The sequence below is a fragment of the Carassius gibelio genome, chromosome B17, assembly GCF_023724105.1.
Source record: "Carassius gibelio isolate Cgi1373 ecotype wild population from Czech Republic chromosome B17, carGib1.2-hapl.c, whole genome shotgun sequence".
Lineage (NCBI taxonomy): Eukaryota > Metazoa > Chordata > Actinopteri > Cypriniformes > Cyprinidae > Carassius > Carassius gibelio.
The window spans coordinates 10992196-11008897 of NC_068412.1; the positions used below are offsets into that span (position 1 = coordinate 10992196).

Sequence of the window (16702 nt, forward strand, 5' to 3'; positions counted from 1 at the left end):
AGTTCAATGCAGTAAACAGACTGATCTGGTTTTCAAGGTAAACTCACTGACTTTCATTGACTTGGTTATTCAGAATTTCCCCTTCTGTGTTCCACAGATGAAAGAACGACTTCGGAATGACATGTTAATGGCAGTTCATTCTTAGGAACTATTTCTTTAAATGTGCCATGAACACTGGGGATATTTTCACCAGGCAGTAGCTTTGACAATATTAACTGCAAGATAGCGCATAGAGTCCACCTCCTTTAAATCACACCGTGAAGAGATAAAACAAGGTTTCCATCCATGCTCGTGCAAATTCCTCTTCCCCATCCTCATCTGTTCTGTCACAGACAGAAGCAGTGGAGCTACACCTCTGTAACAGTCACTCTGAGATGTGACAGCGGTTGACAACCACTTGGCATCTGCTTTAATGTTTACACTGAAGCCTCACCCTCAAGCAGCAAAGCACTAAATTTAACAGAAGATACATAGACCAGAAAGAAAAAACGAGGGGAGAGTTATTGCTCTTATCTCAAAATAGAGAAAGAAAACAGAATAACCTGCTGCTCAAATACCCTGGTAAAAATGCAAAGCAGTGTGGGAAACCTCTGTGTAACGTTATGCAAAGCTGAGTGGGAGATAAGCAATGTCCGTTTACATAACGGCAACAAGCAGCCAGAATGAGAGATACAGCTGTCCGCCGTTTAAAAAAAAACTGTCATAAGCACTCTCAAAGTACAGTCTTACAGGTGGCTGTTTGTTTTGGCTTTTGAAAATTAGTTTATAGGCGAACGATATAGATACCAGGCTTCACATGGAGAAAAAAACGGAAGGCGATAGTAAAAAAAAATAATATTACACTATTTAATACTAGAGTCAAACCTTAGATACAGTCATTTTTTGAAACCCATGGTTAAGGCCACATTTACCCTTTAAGTTAAGCAGCACTTAACCCTGGGTTATTAAGCCCAGCTCCAGAACTTAACTGGTAAAGGTATACAGTTAAATGTGAATTACTAACAAATTTCAGGCTGATATATGAACACGTTTAAACATAAGGATTTAAAAAATTACCCTTTTTAAAGACGAAAAGCTTTTTATTCTATGTTTTTTATAAATTGCAAACCATAGCATCGCTTTTCCACTATGCTCTCCAACCTGATATTTCAGAGAAGAAAGTAAGTCATACAGCCTCAAAATGACATAATAGCGAATCATGACTAGATTGCCATTTTAGGGTACACTACCCCTTTAACTAACACTGAATATTAACTAATATACTTTGGTTAATATTCATGAGACATGTTTGCAGAGATCATGATTCACTTTTTATACTTTTCTCAATAACCTTTGTGTGTATAATTAATCTGACTGCCTCGTTTATAACCTTGTGTCATTACAATCACTGTGTAGCATGTGTCAAGATTATAAAAAAAGGTTTAAAAAAGCAGTTCCATTCTGTAAGGCTAAAATTTGAACATCCAGCTGCTCTACTAGCCTATAGTTAAAATGCTTTAAATACAGGGAATAAATAGTTTGAACAAAGCCAGTTTTTCTAGGCACAGCCATTCTGCATCTGTCTGAAACATCCCAACATAAGCGCAGTTGTAAAGCAGGTTTCCCCCACCCATTGTATGGTTTATAAGTACTCTTTCTTCATTTCTAATCTGCTTTATGAATGGATATGAGCCCTGACACTCAGATCTATTCAACATGGGCTACTCTCGACACACCCCTCAAATGCAGCGTGAAGCCATCGTCTGCTCCACTGCACTCTGACAGCTTTGATGACTGACAGGCGTAAAGAATACTGTAGTGATAGCCCTCCCCACTGACTCGGTTCCCATGCAAGACACTTCATTTAACCAGAGCCCTCCTGGGCTGTTAGTCTTGGAGCTGTTTGGGCTGGAGTCTCCGATTGTGAGCCGCTTTGCTGCTTCATTAAGCTGGAATGAAATCAGAGGAACATTACAGAAATCAGACAGAGAGACTACAAACACATCGGCAGGAAATAAAGGCTATTTATGCTTCACCTGCTCTTTAAAGGGTTAGGACCTTTCCATATTTGGAGTGTTGACAGATGATTGGTTGTGTTGCTGTTGGAGGTGGAGTTTAGGTGCTGTGGCATCATCGCAGGCCACACCCACTACAGTCAGGTGAGCTCATAGAAGTGCTGTCACTCCAACCAATGGCGATGAGAGAAGAGTTGCCAAATCGCAATTGAAGGATTTGAGGTGATGTATAATTGCCCTAGATAGCCACAGGTTTTGTTTTTTGGAAAGAATGAACTGGAGACAAGAAAGAAAGCACATATATTGAAAAGCCTTTAAATGATATATGGTGACACAAGGATTAAAATGCATAGTTAGGATTAGGTGACAAAATGCAGTCAAATGTACTAACTAAATGAGCGTGTTAATTTTCTGAAGTTCTGAAATAAATATTGTATAAAATATACCTGTTGTAAGTTGTATAATCAGGCCTTAGGCTCTGGCCTATTGATAGAAAGCAAAAATACCTAAATGGACAAAAAATATTATGTTCATATAATAAACTCTATAGATTCCAACCATTGTAGGACATAAACTGATTTGGATGTGAGGTGTGGACCAGTCTGACACAGAAACACACTTCACATAGCCCAAAGACATCATACTATCTGAAATCTAACAAAACATACCATGTACACTGATACATTTGATACACACTTCATGAAATCTGAGGTAGCAGAATAGAAATGTATCATGGTAAACTACATTTACGGTTGCTACTATACAACTGTGATAACTTGGCATTAGCAAATGCTGGAAACTGATAAGCTTAAAGGAAATCCCATAATAATTTATAATGATTTTACATTCGTAACAATGAGTGTAGCAACTGTGGTTTGTTAGCATTAAGCAAGTTACCTCCAACGCTTGTTGGTAAAGGCTCCAAATCCGGGTTCTGCAGTGGTGATAGGACGCCATCTAGTGGTCAAAGGGCAACATCGCATTTATATATTAACCTGCATTTAACCTTCTCAGTGTAAAATAACAGGGTAGATGATGGTTCAGCCGCAATGAATTAAATGCTTGTTTATTATTATTATTATTAGATTCGATAAGTGTTTGTATAAGAAATGGTTCACATGTTCACTTATTATTTCATAAAAATATGGTGCAGATCAACAAATGTTAAAATCTGAGAATTAATGACAAACACCTATACAGTATGTAAGATTTTGTACTACGAATATTGGGGGAAGAAACGCTCATTTATGCGAAAAAGACGATAATTTTCAGTGAGAACAGCAGTAATATATATATATATTTTAACTCCAAATTTGGTGTCCGAAGGCCCTACCTTTGAATCGTTTGTCATTGTGCATTTTGGGTTTCTTCTCGTGATGTTCTTAACACCATAATACAGCCTCCATTATCTTTGCAAAAATAAAATATTTTTACAGATTTTGTTTTTATTCATATATTAGGACAATGCATTCACCAATTGCGCAATTATCAGAGTATAGGCTACATAGTATCCATATTGTTTTAATGGGTTGTGAGCTTTTATATCGATTATTGTAGAAAAACAAATTATTTGTAGGTCAGGTGTCTTTTTTCTTCTGAAAGATGTGCCAATATATCCAAACAACCACTAGGTGAATGTTCAGACCAGCAGAAAGAGATAAACACGGCCACACTTTGGTCATCTGCCAGGTGGTCATCTTCTCCCAGTCTCTTAATCGTTGTGATTCTACTTGGATGAGAGAAGGATCATTTTCAAGCCTTTTAACAATTAGAACCATACGTAAAACCTTCAGTGGTTTAATGAACTGAAAAAAAAAATATGTTAAATGAATGTGTGTAAGGGTGTTATTTGCTTAAATCACACATTTAAAATTCAAATGACAACACTTATTGCATTCCTTCCGCATATCACATTATTATTGCCTGAATGCACGGCTGTATAAAGAGGTGGGCAGACATGGCATTGAAGACTATCTCCATCACCGCTGTACATCTGTTGATATGGCCTGATCTGTATTATGATGTTATAGAGAGCGATTACAATACAAGAACAATGGCAATGCACCGCTTACAAACAGGAGCGCAACATTTCAAGGGAACAGAAAAGTGCACTTGATAATCATCTAAAATTTATAACTTTGACAATCATCCAGCACTCCAAAGAGACAGGCGTGCCAAACGTTACAATGAACTTCAGAACAATGGCTGAACAGCTACACTGTCAAAGCTATGAACATAACATTTGAAATTTTAATTGCAACTTTTGTATTAAGTTGAGAAGAAGACAAAATAAAGTTGAAAAAATATTGAAGGGAAATTGGACAGAAGATTCGTTCAAAAACGTGTGGGTTTAATACATTTTTTGTTTGGTCAGGAACAACAGAACCAATACAACAAAACTTTCTTGCAAATCCATAACCTGAAATTGTAGCCATGCAGGTAATACCAAGGTGTTGTTGGCATTTTAAATAATTAGCCACAATATTTCTCATAATCTTCATCCGTTACTTCATGACATATGAGAGACGGAGCTGAAATAATTAACAGTGACGTACCTGAGGTCAGTGAACCTATGTACTAGATGCTTTTATTGTGACTATCATCAGATCCCTTAAAGACTCGATGAGGATCTAGCACCAGTTCATCGACACATTTACCGCACCAACTCCTTCTCTCCCCTGAAAACACAGGAAACTGTGATGCTTTTCTGGTTTCAGTACTGAGCACCAGGCCTCTATAAATCTCCATCAGAAAAATGACCACAGAAAAAAAAAGAAGGATGAAATAAATTGTACACAACATTTAAGATCACTCCTGGAAGACAACTTTCATGCATGTTCAAGCACTGGAGTTTTTGAAGAATGTAAAAAAACACCAAATTCAAGTACAAGGCATAGCTTTAGGTCATACAGTATATATACACAATACATTTCTTATATATTATCATGACATTTCTTAACTACATTTTAGATATTAATAAATAACACAAACTAGCATTCAAAAGGTAAGCTATCCTAACAGTTAGTTGCTTTTGCTACTACATATACATCATACACACGGTTTATAATCTAAAAGGACTTTATTTTGAGGGGGGGTGGTTATAAATATCTTTTTGACTCTCTACAAGTGATGTGTTTGTGTTCCTGTTTTTTTGGACGAAGGAACACGAGTCATTTTGTTTGTCCCCTCCCGGAGGGTTGGAGTGGATAGACTGGTTTGGGAGGTGCAGTATGGTGGTAGAGATGGAGGGTTAATTCTCATTTTGCCATCAGCCAGACAAACCTTTTACTTAACAGCTACTCGGCCAAAGCAAGGGCAGTAAACGTAGAGCACTGAGATGGCAAATGAACGTTCCTTCACAAGAGCGAAGAACGCCAGTTGAACAATAAATCAGAAAGTTCTTCACAGTTGTGCTACTGTCTCTGCTGGAGCTGCTCCAGTTGTGTCTGAGCGACTCTTTCCCTGGGAGAAGAGCAGCTGGGAGAGAGATTGAGAGATGTGCGGAGAGAGTCATGGGTGACGGGAGCTTTGAGATGGGGATGGGTGTTGACATCATCCTCAATCCACCTTCACGTAGCCGTTTGTGCTGGTGGCCCCTCGTGCTCTTCGTCCTCCGCCGCCTCTGTCCAAACACTCTTGAGCCTGGCTGGGATCGACGGCCTCGTCGAAGCGCAACCGGAGCGTGTTGCGGATCACTAGGCGTTCTACGATAAAGGAGGCGCAGAACCAAGGCACAGCGTACTCTGCCGTGATCAGGCCCATGAAGTTATATTTAAACTCGGAGTAGTCCCATGGACAGGCATTGAACTGCTGTAGCAGCAAACCCGTGCCAAACTCCCACAGGTACGTCCACAGTGTGTAAATGATGCAGCGGAGCAGCACATTGCAGCGGTCCCGTAGACAAAGGTACATGCGCTCTACGATCAGGATGCAGGTTCCGTAGATGAAGAGCGCCCACACGCTCGTCACGCCGGGAAACTTCCAGTTACAGTTCACCACAAACTCCCAGGCGGCCGTGAACATGACTTCACAGAAGTAACCGTGGATGGCATACAAGTACCATCGAGAGAGGGCCGTAAGGGGCTCAGGGGTCATCGTGTTTGCCATGTTCACCATCTTCCTTTTTGATTTTGACGTGTGAAGTTAATAGGCTTCAAGAGATAAAAAATAACATAAAAATAAAGTGTTACAAATCTGCATACGCTGCAACAGAGACTAGCATACTGTGCAGTATACAGTGTATACTGCCTAGTGTTTTTCAAAATAGTATGTAAAACAGCAGTATCTTTGATCGTTGGCACAGTATTTTTTTTTTTTTTTGACAAACTACCTGAGCAGCAAATCTAGACTAAATGCCCATTCACACCAAGAACAGTAACTGTAAAGATAACTGTAAGGATAACTGTAAAGATGAAGATATTAGCGTCCACACCAGCAGACAATATCGTCTGTCCATTCTAAGCACACACTCGTCTGCTGCTTTAAATTCTCAAGTTTGTTTTAGCAGGATGGATTCTGATTGGGTGTCAGTGTTTTTATCGTATCGTATCATTCGATTCCAACGATATCATTTCTCTGTGCCTTTATCATTATAGCTGTGGTGTGGACTCTGCTATTCTTTAATATTGAGAATGATTTTTCGAATCGTTACCTTTATAGTTATTGTCCTTGGTGTGAACGGGCCTTAGGTTAAGGAGCTGCAGGGAAATAACATCATGAGATGCTGAAAACTGGCTAGTGAGACCATAATAATGCTAAATTAAATGAAAATATACAAAATATCAACTTTAAATATTTAATTTTTAAAGGGCCCTGCAAAAATGGTCACTGGTAAAATATTTGCTATAGTTAAATGAAACATTTCCCATATACATTGCTAACATATTTTATTTTGTGAAAAAACATAGACACTTTTGATTGGCCAACATTGGACAAAGTAAGGGCTAACGGGGTCATGCTAACCAGCTAACCAGTAATCTTGACCCTAAAATTTAGTGAGTGGCATAGATTTATCATATCAAGAAATTATTATTATTATTTTTTTTTTTTATCAAATCTTAAGACATGTGTTAACTTGTGGCTGTGAAAGGTAAAAAAAAAGAAAGAAAGAAAGTATTCTTTATAAGCAGCATTTTCCACGAAAATATTAAATAGCACTACTGTTTTAAACATTCATAATAAGGATAAATGTTTCTTGAGCAGCAAATCAGCATTTTAAAATGATTTCTGAAGGATCTTGTGATACTGAAGACTGCTGAGAAATGGGCTTATGCATCACAGGAATAAATGACTTTTTAAATATTTGTAAATATATTAAAATAGAAAGCAGTTATTATGAATATTAAATTATTACTATATTTTATAATTTTACAGTTTTTATGCTATTTTCATAATATATATATGATCAAATGAGTGCTATGTTGAGCATAAGAGACATTAAAAATAGTACCAACCCCAAACATTTCAACGGTAGTTTATATTGCAGAAAAAGAAAAAATAAGAGAAGAGTATGCTACACCTAACATAGCCAACAAAACACAAACACTGCATGACAACACACAGTAGAATCATCTACTATATACTATTAATAATAAAAATATAATTTCAAGGAGAATATGAGCTGGATTGATGAATGGGGTCACTTGCAGACGTAAGTGGAAAAAAAAACTGATCCTAGTTACATGAGCCAACAAACACTTTCAGCTGTCCTTTGCTGTGAATCCATGTACATACACACACTGTACACAGCCTAAAATACAGTATCATATATCAGAGGGCCTCCGAGGATCTTAAAGTCCTAAAACAGCTCATCTGTGTACAACTAACATCACACTGAAACTGTAAAGATGGCTGATCAATTCTTGGCTGTTTTGACATTCAACAGCCGCTGAAGATGTGTGTGAAACTGAATTAGAGGTGAATGTGATCTCATTATGGCCTATCAATTACACTTTGGTTACTTGCCATTTAGCAGACGTTTCTCTCAGCCAAAGCTGCTTACTGTTGGCTAATTGTGGGGACTGTCATTCAGGAGCACATAAAGGTTAAGTGTCTTGCTCCAAAGGCATCATGGGAACTCAAGTGACTCTATAATTCACACCTCCTGAGATCGAATACAAACCTTTACAAAGTGTACCATCATGTTTAAAATAGATCTGCTAGTCTTATTTGGAAAACAAGAACTAATATAGCCTGTACTGTGATTAAACTAGACTGAGGATTCAATGGATAGAGAGGGAAACAAACAAGAGTGGGATATTATGAAAAACAGTAATATTTGCAAATTTACCCAACCTTCTGTCTGGCAGTCTCACTGTCCACACTCCACACCGTCTGTCAGGGTCCACAGAGAAAGCTACTTCTGAGCCTTGCTGCCGATGCCAGTGCTAATGTGGTACTCATGTACTAAAATGAAAAAAATAAAATGTAAACATACAGTGCTGTTAAACTGAGTGATTTATTTGTTTTAAAGGAATGTTACATGTGCAAAACAACTTTTTTACACATTTTGTAATACACATTAATATTATTCCATTGTATTTTTTTTAATTATAGTGCATTATAGAATAATTCTGTTAACCTAACACTAAGAATGAGAATTCCAAAGTGTTGGAATTTTAATCACACAAAATCCGTAAATATGATAAAAGCCTCACACATCAAAGCTGTCAAAAGTGTAACTGAGAACAATCCAGCCATTGTTTCTATAATCTGTCTAATACTTCCAGCTCTTCTAAAATATCTTCACAAAAAGAAAGAGCGTCTGGTGTTACAAGCATCTCAACACACTATGAAGAAATATACAGCCCTATGGCATAGTAATGGATACAGGGGATACAGTCTCAATTATTGGTAATGAAAGAACTGTGACAAAGCACATTATTTTAGAAAGCCGAGTTAAATTTCACTAGCAAAATCTGCCAGATCTGTTGAATCAAGAGATCACTTAAATAGAACCTGACTGACAACGTGAAGCATGCTTAAAGAATAACACATCATGCCGGGATCTAAAGAAATTCAAGAACAGATGAGAAACAAAATAGTTGACACGTATCAGTCTGGAAAGGGTTATAAAGCCATTTCTAAAGCTTTGGGACTCACAGCGAACCACGGTCAGAGCCAATATTTCACAAAAGGAGAAAACTTGGAACAGTGGTGAACATTTCCAGGATTAGCCGACCTACCAAAATTACTCCAAGAGCTCAACGACGACTCATCCGGGAGGTCACAGAAGAACCAGGAACAACATCAAAAGAACTGCAGGCCTCACTTCCCTCAATTAAGATCAGTGTTCATGACTCAACAATGAGAAAGAGACTGGTCAAAAACAGCATCCATGGGAATTTCTGTTGTCCTGATTAGGATTTTTGTAGATAGTATGATGCATTTATTTTTGAGGATTCTTTGATGAATATCAAGTTTTAAAGAAAGAATAGCATTTATTTGCAACACATTTTTGTAACAATGTAAAAAGTATTCAGTGTCACTTTTGATGAATCACCCGTTCTTACCGTTTCCATTTCTGATTGCATTATTGTTTTTACTTTTGTGACATTGAACAATGCTGTTTTAACAGACATAGTTTTGTCTATTGTTAATTTAAAATAAAAAAACAGAGATAGTGAGAGGTGATACAAATAACACTTGATAAAAATTGCATTTCATACTTGGAAACTCCAAAGGTTTTATCAGCGTAACTCCATGAGAGTGCAGCGCACATTGCTAAAAGGCTGATATTCTGCACTCTAATGGAAAGGCCATTATGAAATATTAATATATACTTTGAGATAAGACCGCTCTTGAGCCACAATAGAAGACACAAGTGCTCAGTCATCCAGACAACCTCGCATTAAGACTTCTGTGGTAAAGCCCAGTGCTTGGTACAGTGTTTACATGTCCCCCATTTACTGGCCTTGCTGTCAGCCAAGCGATTGATTCCCTCCTGTCAAACCTCTATTGACCTTCTCAGCAACCTGAACAGACCAGCCACTGCTGACAGCCCGGTCATCACTGTACCACACAGACACGCAAGCTCAGCTGCACAGAGCAGCATCAAAGCAGAACGATTGCTTTGTGTGACATTGGATGATAAGAATTGTTTCTGTCTAGCCGTCAGGGAATCACTGTGTTATGTGCAAATAAAGAGGAACTGGTTGAAGAATTAGTCTATTAGTAAGAGCAAAGTACATGCAATAGTAGTTCAGATATGTGTGCCAAATAAGTGGAATATTTAAAAGTTGATTTAGCAAATGATGCTCAATCTCAAGCATTCATGGCATTAGGGTTAATTACTTCAATCAGGAATTGTATTCGTCTCATTTTCTTTCTTTTTTTTTTTTAACTGAAAGGCACTTACAACGTGAGTCACTTACAATTAAATGCAATATTTGGTGGATTCAAAAGCAGAAATGTGAAACTGACATTTATTCGTACATATTATGATAAAAGCTTGTCATGGCAATAAATTGGTTGAAAAGTTGAATATTCAAACATTCATATAACAACATTGTGTCGCTACACAATTAAAACATTAACAACATTATTTTAACATATACAGATTGACCCCATTCCCTTCCACCATAAGTGCCTCATGTAACCCAGATTTTTTTTTTTTTAAGAAACTGAGGGACATGTGGAATTTTTTTTTTGGTAATCAACGCCATGCCACAAGTGCTGTTGATTAAGCTTAACTTGTACTGAACCCACAACATTTATTTTAATGTTGTTACTGTTAACTCAGTCTATTCAAAAATCATTGAAAGTTGAAGCACTTAAAAAAAATAAAATAAAAAAAATAAGTCAATCTAAAGCTATACAGAAATATATAAAAATCACAAAATTGTGAACTGAAAATAAAAGCCGAAATATTAATAAACACTATAATAGTATAGAAATAATACTGATTCACTTAAGAAGCACACACAGCATGGACTTTTTTATTTATTTATTTTAAATTGTGCATTTTTCTGGAGGTTGGTTGTTGTTTCCACCATATGGATGAGCAGCTTGAACATTACACAAAATATCTCCTTTTGTGGTTCATGGAACATTTTTTTTTTTTAAATGCATGGCATAAAAAAAATGGTGAACTGTCCCTTTAAGTGCCTATTTGAGTACTATGGGCATTTCAGACATCATAAAGGTTACACTATCCAACTTGCTGTGTTTTTTTTCTTTCTTTTTTTCCACTCTGTCCTTTTTTTGTCAATATCAAGCACACACCTGCCAAGAGAACAAAGACACATCAACGGCAGTGACAATATACTATAACATCCTCCTTTGACGCACTGGAATGACCGGCTCTGATGCATTATTATTACTGCTATTTCTAGAGGTGACTGTGAGAGCTCTGGTCTCTTGCCATGAGTTCACTCCACTCTGCATAAATATAAATGGCAATGGATCAATAGTGCGCACAGCTCAGTTACTGTAGACATCACCTTGGCTCCAGCCCGCACACAGCTTTTATTCTTCTCATCAGGTGCAAGAAGTGCTGATAAGCCTCCTCAGAGCTGTTAAAGGACGATCATGTTTCATGACAGAGGCAGAACCAGTTTCATTAAATTCTTCAGCATGAGATGGATAATTCATCCAGAGTTTCACTCATCAGCGTTAATGAGGCACAAATTAAAAAAAGAAAAGAAAAACAATAGCTGAAAGCTGTTAATAATAAGGACTGGCTAAATAAGTCACATAATTATTGGTTAATTGATATGTTTTTGAAAGGCGGAGAGAGAGAGAGAGAGAGAGAGAGAGAGAGAGAGAGACATACTGTACGTGAATGTCAACATTAAATGCTTCCAATAAATTGTTTAACCTTTATATAATGTGAGTTTTTTTTTATCTGGATTATCATTTTTATAAATAATTTTTGTCTTAAATAATTTAACATGGAAAAAGTACTGTAGTGCTACCAGTATTGTTATTGTGAACTAAAGCTTTTAAATACTTTTTTTTTTTTTACTTTTATATAAAATATTAAATGGAAATGTTCAATAAAATAAATAAATAAATAAATAAAAACATTAGAAATGCGGCCTTGGCAACTAATAGAAATACACTAAATGTTACTAAAAACTAAAAGGTAAAAAGATTACATTAAACTACATTAAACAAACTACTAAAATTAAAACTGAAAATGTAAAAATGAATTCAAAAATAATAATACATACTACAAGTAGGCTATATAAATAATTCTAAAATAACACAAGGCTACTAATATGGTAGTTGAATATGGTCTGGAAGCTGCTTTAAAATACGGTTGGCCTTAGGACTCTCAGGGTGGGCCAAGCTCATGATTAGGTGGATCAGGACCACCCAGTCCCTCTCTGCAATCAGTCCTCATTTACCTTTTTATTTTTTTATTTCAAGTGATTATGAAGCAGCCCAAGAGCTTATCCTTTCAGTTTGTTCCCCCGAAAGGACCTCAAGTATGTCCCAGACCCACCAGACTGCCAACATATGGGTCATCAGCACCAAGAGATGAACAACTTCTGAGCCCTAACAGAGAGGCCAAGCCACAGTGATGTTAAAAAAGACTGACCCGGCAAGTCTTCTCTGAAGAATAAAATAACGACAAACCGACATTTACCATAATTGCACGTCTTATTTTGAGAAGAAAGATTGAGATGTGGGCAAGTGAGACTGCGTGGAGGGCAGTGGAGCCGATCTGACACACTAAACACCAAATCCCCAGATTTAATCAAGTAAGCTTTGAGTGTCTTTGATCTCGCGCTGCTGATGTAAGCAGGGCTTCGGCTTAGCGGTCTGAAATATGAGCAGAGTCAGCGTAGTAAATATCGACCGACCCATCCGAATTATCCCGGAACGACCTCTTAAAGGGCACGTATCGTGTTTCTATAGGTATTGTGTACTGGGTGACTGAGACGGAAGAAGTGAGAAGCCAGTGCCAAAGGTCTGTTTATAGCGAGTGACCCCAATACGTGTCAAGAATGTGAACTCGGTTTATTCCAAATACTGTCTGTTTATGAAGTTTCGTCAAATATAATGATGCGACTTGGTTTGGCACCTGACATGTTCACCATAACACGAAATGTTAGTGATATGTGAATCGGAGGGGTATCCGCGTGAGACCGAATATACCGCAGTCGTGACAGCAGCCGCAGCGCAGGTCTCCATGGTGACCGAGCCCTGCAGCGCTGCGCAGACACACTCCACAACCGCAGGACCGACTCTCAACACTTCGCTCTTCTAGTGAAAACCTTGCATAAAGTTTCCTGTCGTTTTTATATCGAACAACAAAGAAACTGCAAATGGTCAAACTTAAGCAAGTTCCTTTAGAGATTAAAGATTAAATTAAAGATTTGCGCGCAAATTAACGCGTTTAGGATCAAACGTGCGATGGGGATGACAGCGTTGACTTCCTCGTTCGCATGTTTGGGTGATAACTGATAACAGTCCGTCAAACAGCGAGCTGGTGGGGCGAGTAAACAAACGTTCAGAAAGGTGCACCGGTTTACTCTGACTCGAGCTCGTGGGAATTGTGGGGTAGCCCATGCAGGAAACTCGACTGGGTCTAATGAAACATCGTAAAAGCCGGCGAGACTTACCTTATTATTCTTCCGCTGCTGTATGTGTAGAGGAGCCGGGCCTCGTTTTGGTGTTAAACAGAAGAATTAAACAGAAAACCGTTACACCGGTTGCCCCTCTGAATACATTTGTAGCCGGCTCTCTCTGTCCTCTCGCCGCTGTCCGGTGATAATTGACATGTTTTACTTCACTGCAGCAGTAACAGCACATGCTCAGACACCGGCTGCGTTTCAAAACACAGCGAGCAGCCTGCCTAGTAGTGACGTACGATTCGGCGTCGAATGATGCTTTTGAATCGGATCTTTGTGATGTGTCGTTTGGTTTTTAAAATATGTGTTCACCGAAAGCTACTAAGTTCGCAACTTCCGTCGTTACCGATAGAGTTGAATAGAACTTGCGACCATAGTTAGCTAACGATGCTTTTGGGAAACGCACCCCTGGTCAGACTCTGAGCTGCTGCTATCGTTCACTGGCTAAACTGAATCTCGAGTCGACTCATTCGAGCATACCTGATTTGATTCTGAGAACGGGGTGATCGAACGATTTAACTGTAAAATGGCAATAGCGGAACTTTTATTTTAATTCAAAGCATTGGAAACTGACATTTTTATTAGCGGTTTATTAAAACGTGCGAAATCTCTTAGTCAATTATGTAAGAGAATTATAGTATTGTAATGTAATAGGCTACACAATTTACATTGTAGGCTAAAATGTAAAATATATTTTTCTAGATCATATTTTTATGAGCTAAATATCATATGACCCCCTTTACATATTGATAACATTGTTAGGGTGTTAATATGGTAAAAAATGTACCACGGCCATAATTGAAATATTAAGTACTGTGGTATAAGACTGGAAAACAGCCAGTGGGGCCAGTACTCCAGGTTGGCTACTGTTGGGTCCGAGTCAACCTTGTCGAGCCTAGGTCCCTAACCAAATCATGTTTCCATTAATTATACGCTGTTTGTACTTATTAATTTTAATTCATATAAAGTTCAGAATATAAGATTCGGTGTCAGATACGAGTCCAAGTGCCTCTAGCTCGAAGGCTGCAGGCTGAAAAGCTCATGTAACCAAACATGAGGCACAGCAAATGTCAAACTTATAGACAGTGCTTGATTATGTGGCAGGAATACAATAAAACAAATGATCAATTAAAAGTCACAGGTGCATATTAATATCACAATTAAGTTTAATTAACACATTTAAGTATTGGGTGTCTTATGTTAAAATCCGGGACATAAAACCCTGTGGCTGCAGGACCATTATCTATCTTTTCTAGAAAATATAACCTCACTTAATGGGAAAGCTCACCCAAAAATCAAAGTTAATTAGCTACGTCATGCCAAACCCACATAACTTGATTATTTCAATGAAATACAAAAGTGGATACGCTTTTAAAGAATGCTGATAAACAAATGTTTGGTACTATTGACTTGCATTGCATGGACAAAAAACACTGAAATGTTTCTTAAAATATCTTTTATATTCCACAGAAAAAAATACAGGTTATACAGGTTTGGAACAACATGCGGGTGAGTAAACGATAGCTTTTTATTTTTGGATTATATGTCCCTTTAATAACAAATGAAATCATTAAAATATAGTTCGCCTGTTATCGGTTATAATTTTTTCCCCCACCACAAGTGACTCCAAATTGATGCTATTTTTGTAAGGAATGAAATAAGCCTATATTCTACCCATTTCATTTGAGATATTATGGCAGTTCATGAAAACGTAACTATAAAAATATCATTCCCCAAAAATACATCCTTTAAACTGCTAATCTCTGTATCTTTGGTTGCAAGTGTCAAATTACAAATAACTGTTTGAGATTTTCCAAAAATGTTTACAACTACAGTCTGTTGTGTGTGTGTGTGTATATATATATCATACACACACACATCCATGTCATTGAAATTTGTTTTGTTTGTTTTAAAGGAAAATGTGTGAAGAGTGTGCGAAACTCTGCATCGGTCTAAAGATATCAATATTTGATAAGCCAACTGCAGAGTAAACTGGGTTGTATCACATATCCCTGGCCTGAAGCAACACTGTTTTTTGCTGCATGCATATACATGAGGAAATACCAAAAACACCACTGCCATACAAGCTCATTCTTAAGAAGGTGCATCATTGTATTAATAGGGAAGTACCTTTTCAGAGATCCCTTGCATCACCTCTCCGTGTATGCATGAGAGAGCTGGGGAGATTTCCTTACAAAAAGACATTTCAAAGAATACGCTGTGTGCATGGCAAATCCATTACAACAAGCTTTGATAACCACCAATGGCCCAAAATGCACCACTGTACAATAACGTCTCCCTCCTTTTTTCATTTACATATTCACAAAAGAGAAATTACATATAGGAGCAGTCGCAATACTCGTGAAAAAGGTAGAAAAAGAACGTTCTGTTGTCGTTCTGAATAATTTAAACCACTGTGGCAGGACGGTCTAACAGAACCGGAGAATACAAGCATCCAAACGAAGAGAAACGTCATATAGTCCTTCACGTCGGCGTGGAGCTGTCATGTTACAAAACAACGCAAGAGACAAAAATGACAGTTCATTCCACCTTTACATTATGGTTTGAGAGCCATAGAAACGTTCAAGATTCTTACATTTTCTCAAGTCATTAAAAAGAAAATGGTTATACTTGATAAAAAAAAGAACAGTGATAATAATTGTAATAATTATAATAATTATAATTACATTGAGAGAAGTAACAGCCAATGGTAAATAATAATAATCAGTCCTGTACAATCAGATCAGTCCTGCGATTGGCCACAGGCTGTTTTAACCCATGGAGACGTCAGGGCTTTGCAGTCATTTTAATGGCTTCAGCTGTAAAAATGGGCCGCCTGGACATGGCTTTCTGACCGCAGATCCTTTCTTAGGTCCATCCGTCACTGAGAGCTGAAAAAAATCTCTCGAGTCACCTGAGCATTAAAGAGATGCTGTCAGAGTTTGTAGTACAACACAAGACACCAATTATTGCTTTAATATATTGGATTTAGAGTATTAAAAACAATATAAATCACATTTTATTCAAATTAAGTCATTTGCAGAATTGAAAGTTGTAAACAAAATTGATACATTAAAAATGTAATTAATTAACAGCCCTAGTTTGAAGGGTTACATTATTTAAAAAAAT

At 37.5% G+C, this 16702-nt stretch overlaps 2 protein-coding genes across 4 annotated transcripts in view; both read right to left on the reverse strand.

Annotated features, from left to right (window-relative positions):
• Positions 1–4323: 4323 nt before the first annotated feature.
• Positions 4324–13815, reverse strand: tmem229b (transmembrane protein 229B). 3 transcript variants are annotated; one of them, XM_052579761.1, is made up of 3 exons: positions 13565–13815; positions 8284–8399; positions 4324–6145 (listed from the first exon to the last, which is right to left on the reverse strand). In XM_052579761.1, the coding sequence occupies exon 3, from the start codon at positions 6108–6110 to the stop codon at positions 5553–5555; it is 558 nt and encodes a 185-aa protein (XP_052435721.1). In that variant the 5' UTR covers positions 6111–6145; positions 8284–8399; positions 13565–13815; the 3' UTR covers positions 4324–5552. The 3 variants fall into 3 exon arrangements, with proteins under 3 accessions (XP_052435721.1, XP_052435719.1, XP_052435720.1); XM_052579759.1 differs by having other exon boundaries at positions 8289–8399; positions 13565–13812; XM_052579760.1 differs by lacking the exon at positions 13565–13815 and adding an exon at positions 9179–11925 and having other exon boundaries at positions 8289–8399.
• A 1849-nt stretch (positions 13816–15664) lies between these two features.
• mta1 (metastasis associated 1) overlaps positions 15665–16702 on the reverse strand; it is a 42265-nt gene continuing 41227 nt past the window's right edge. The window contains exon 18 of the mRNA XM_052580806.1: positions 15665–16487. The gene's annotated coding sequence lies outside the window, so the exon portion shown is untranslated. The remainder of the gene's footprint in view (positions 16488–16702) is intronic.

Coding starts and splice junctions, on each gene's coding strand:
- tmem229b (XM_052579761.1), bottom strand. CDS start 6,110: ATGGTGAACATGGCAAACACGATGACCCCTGAGCCCCTTACGGCCCTC.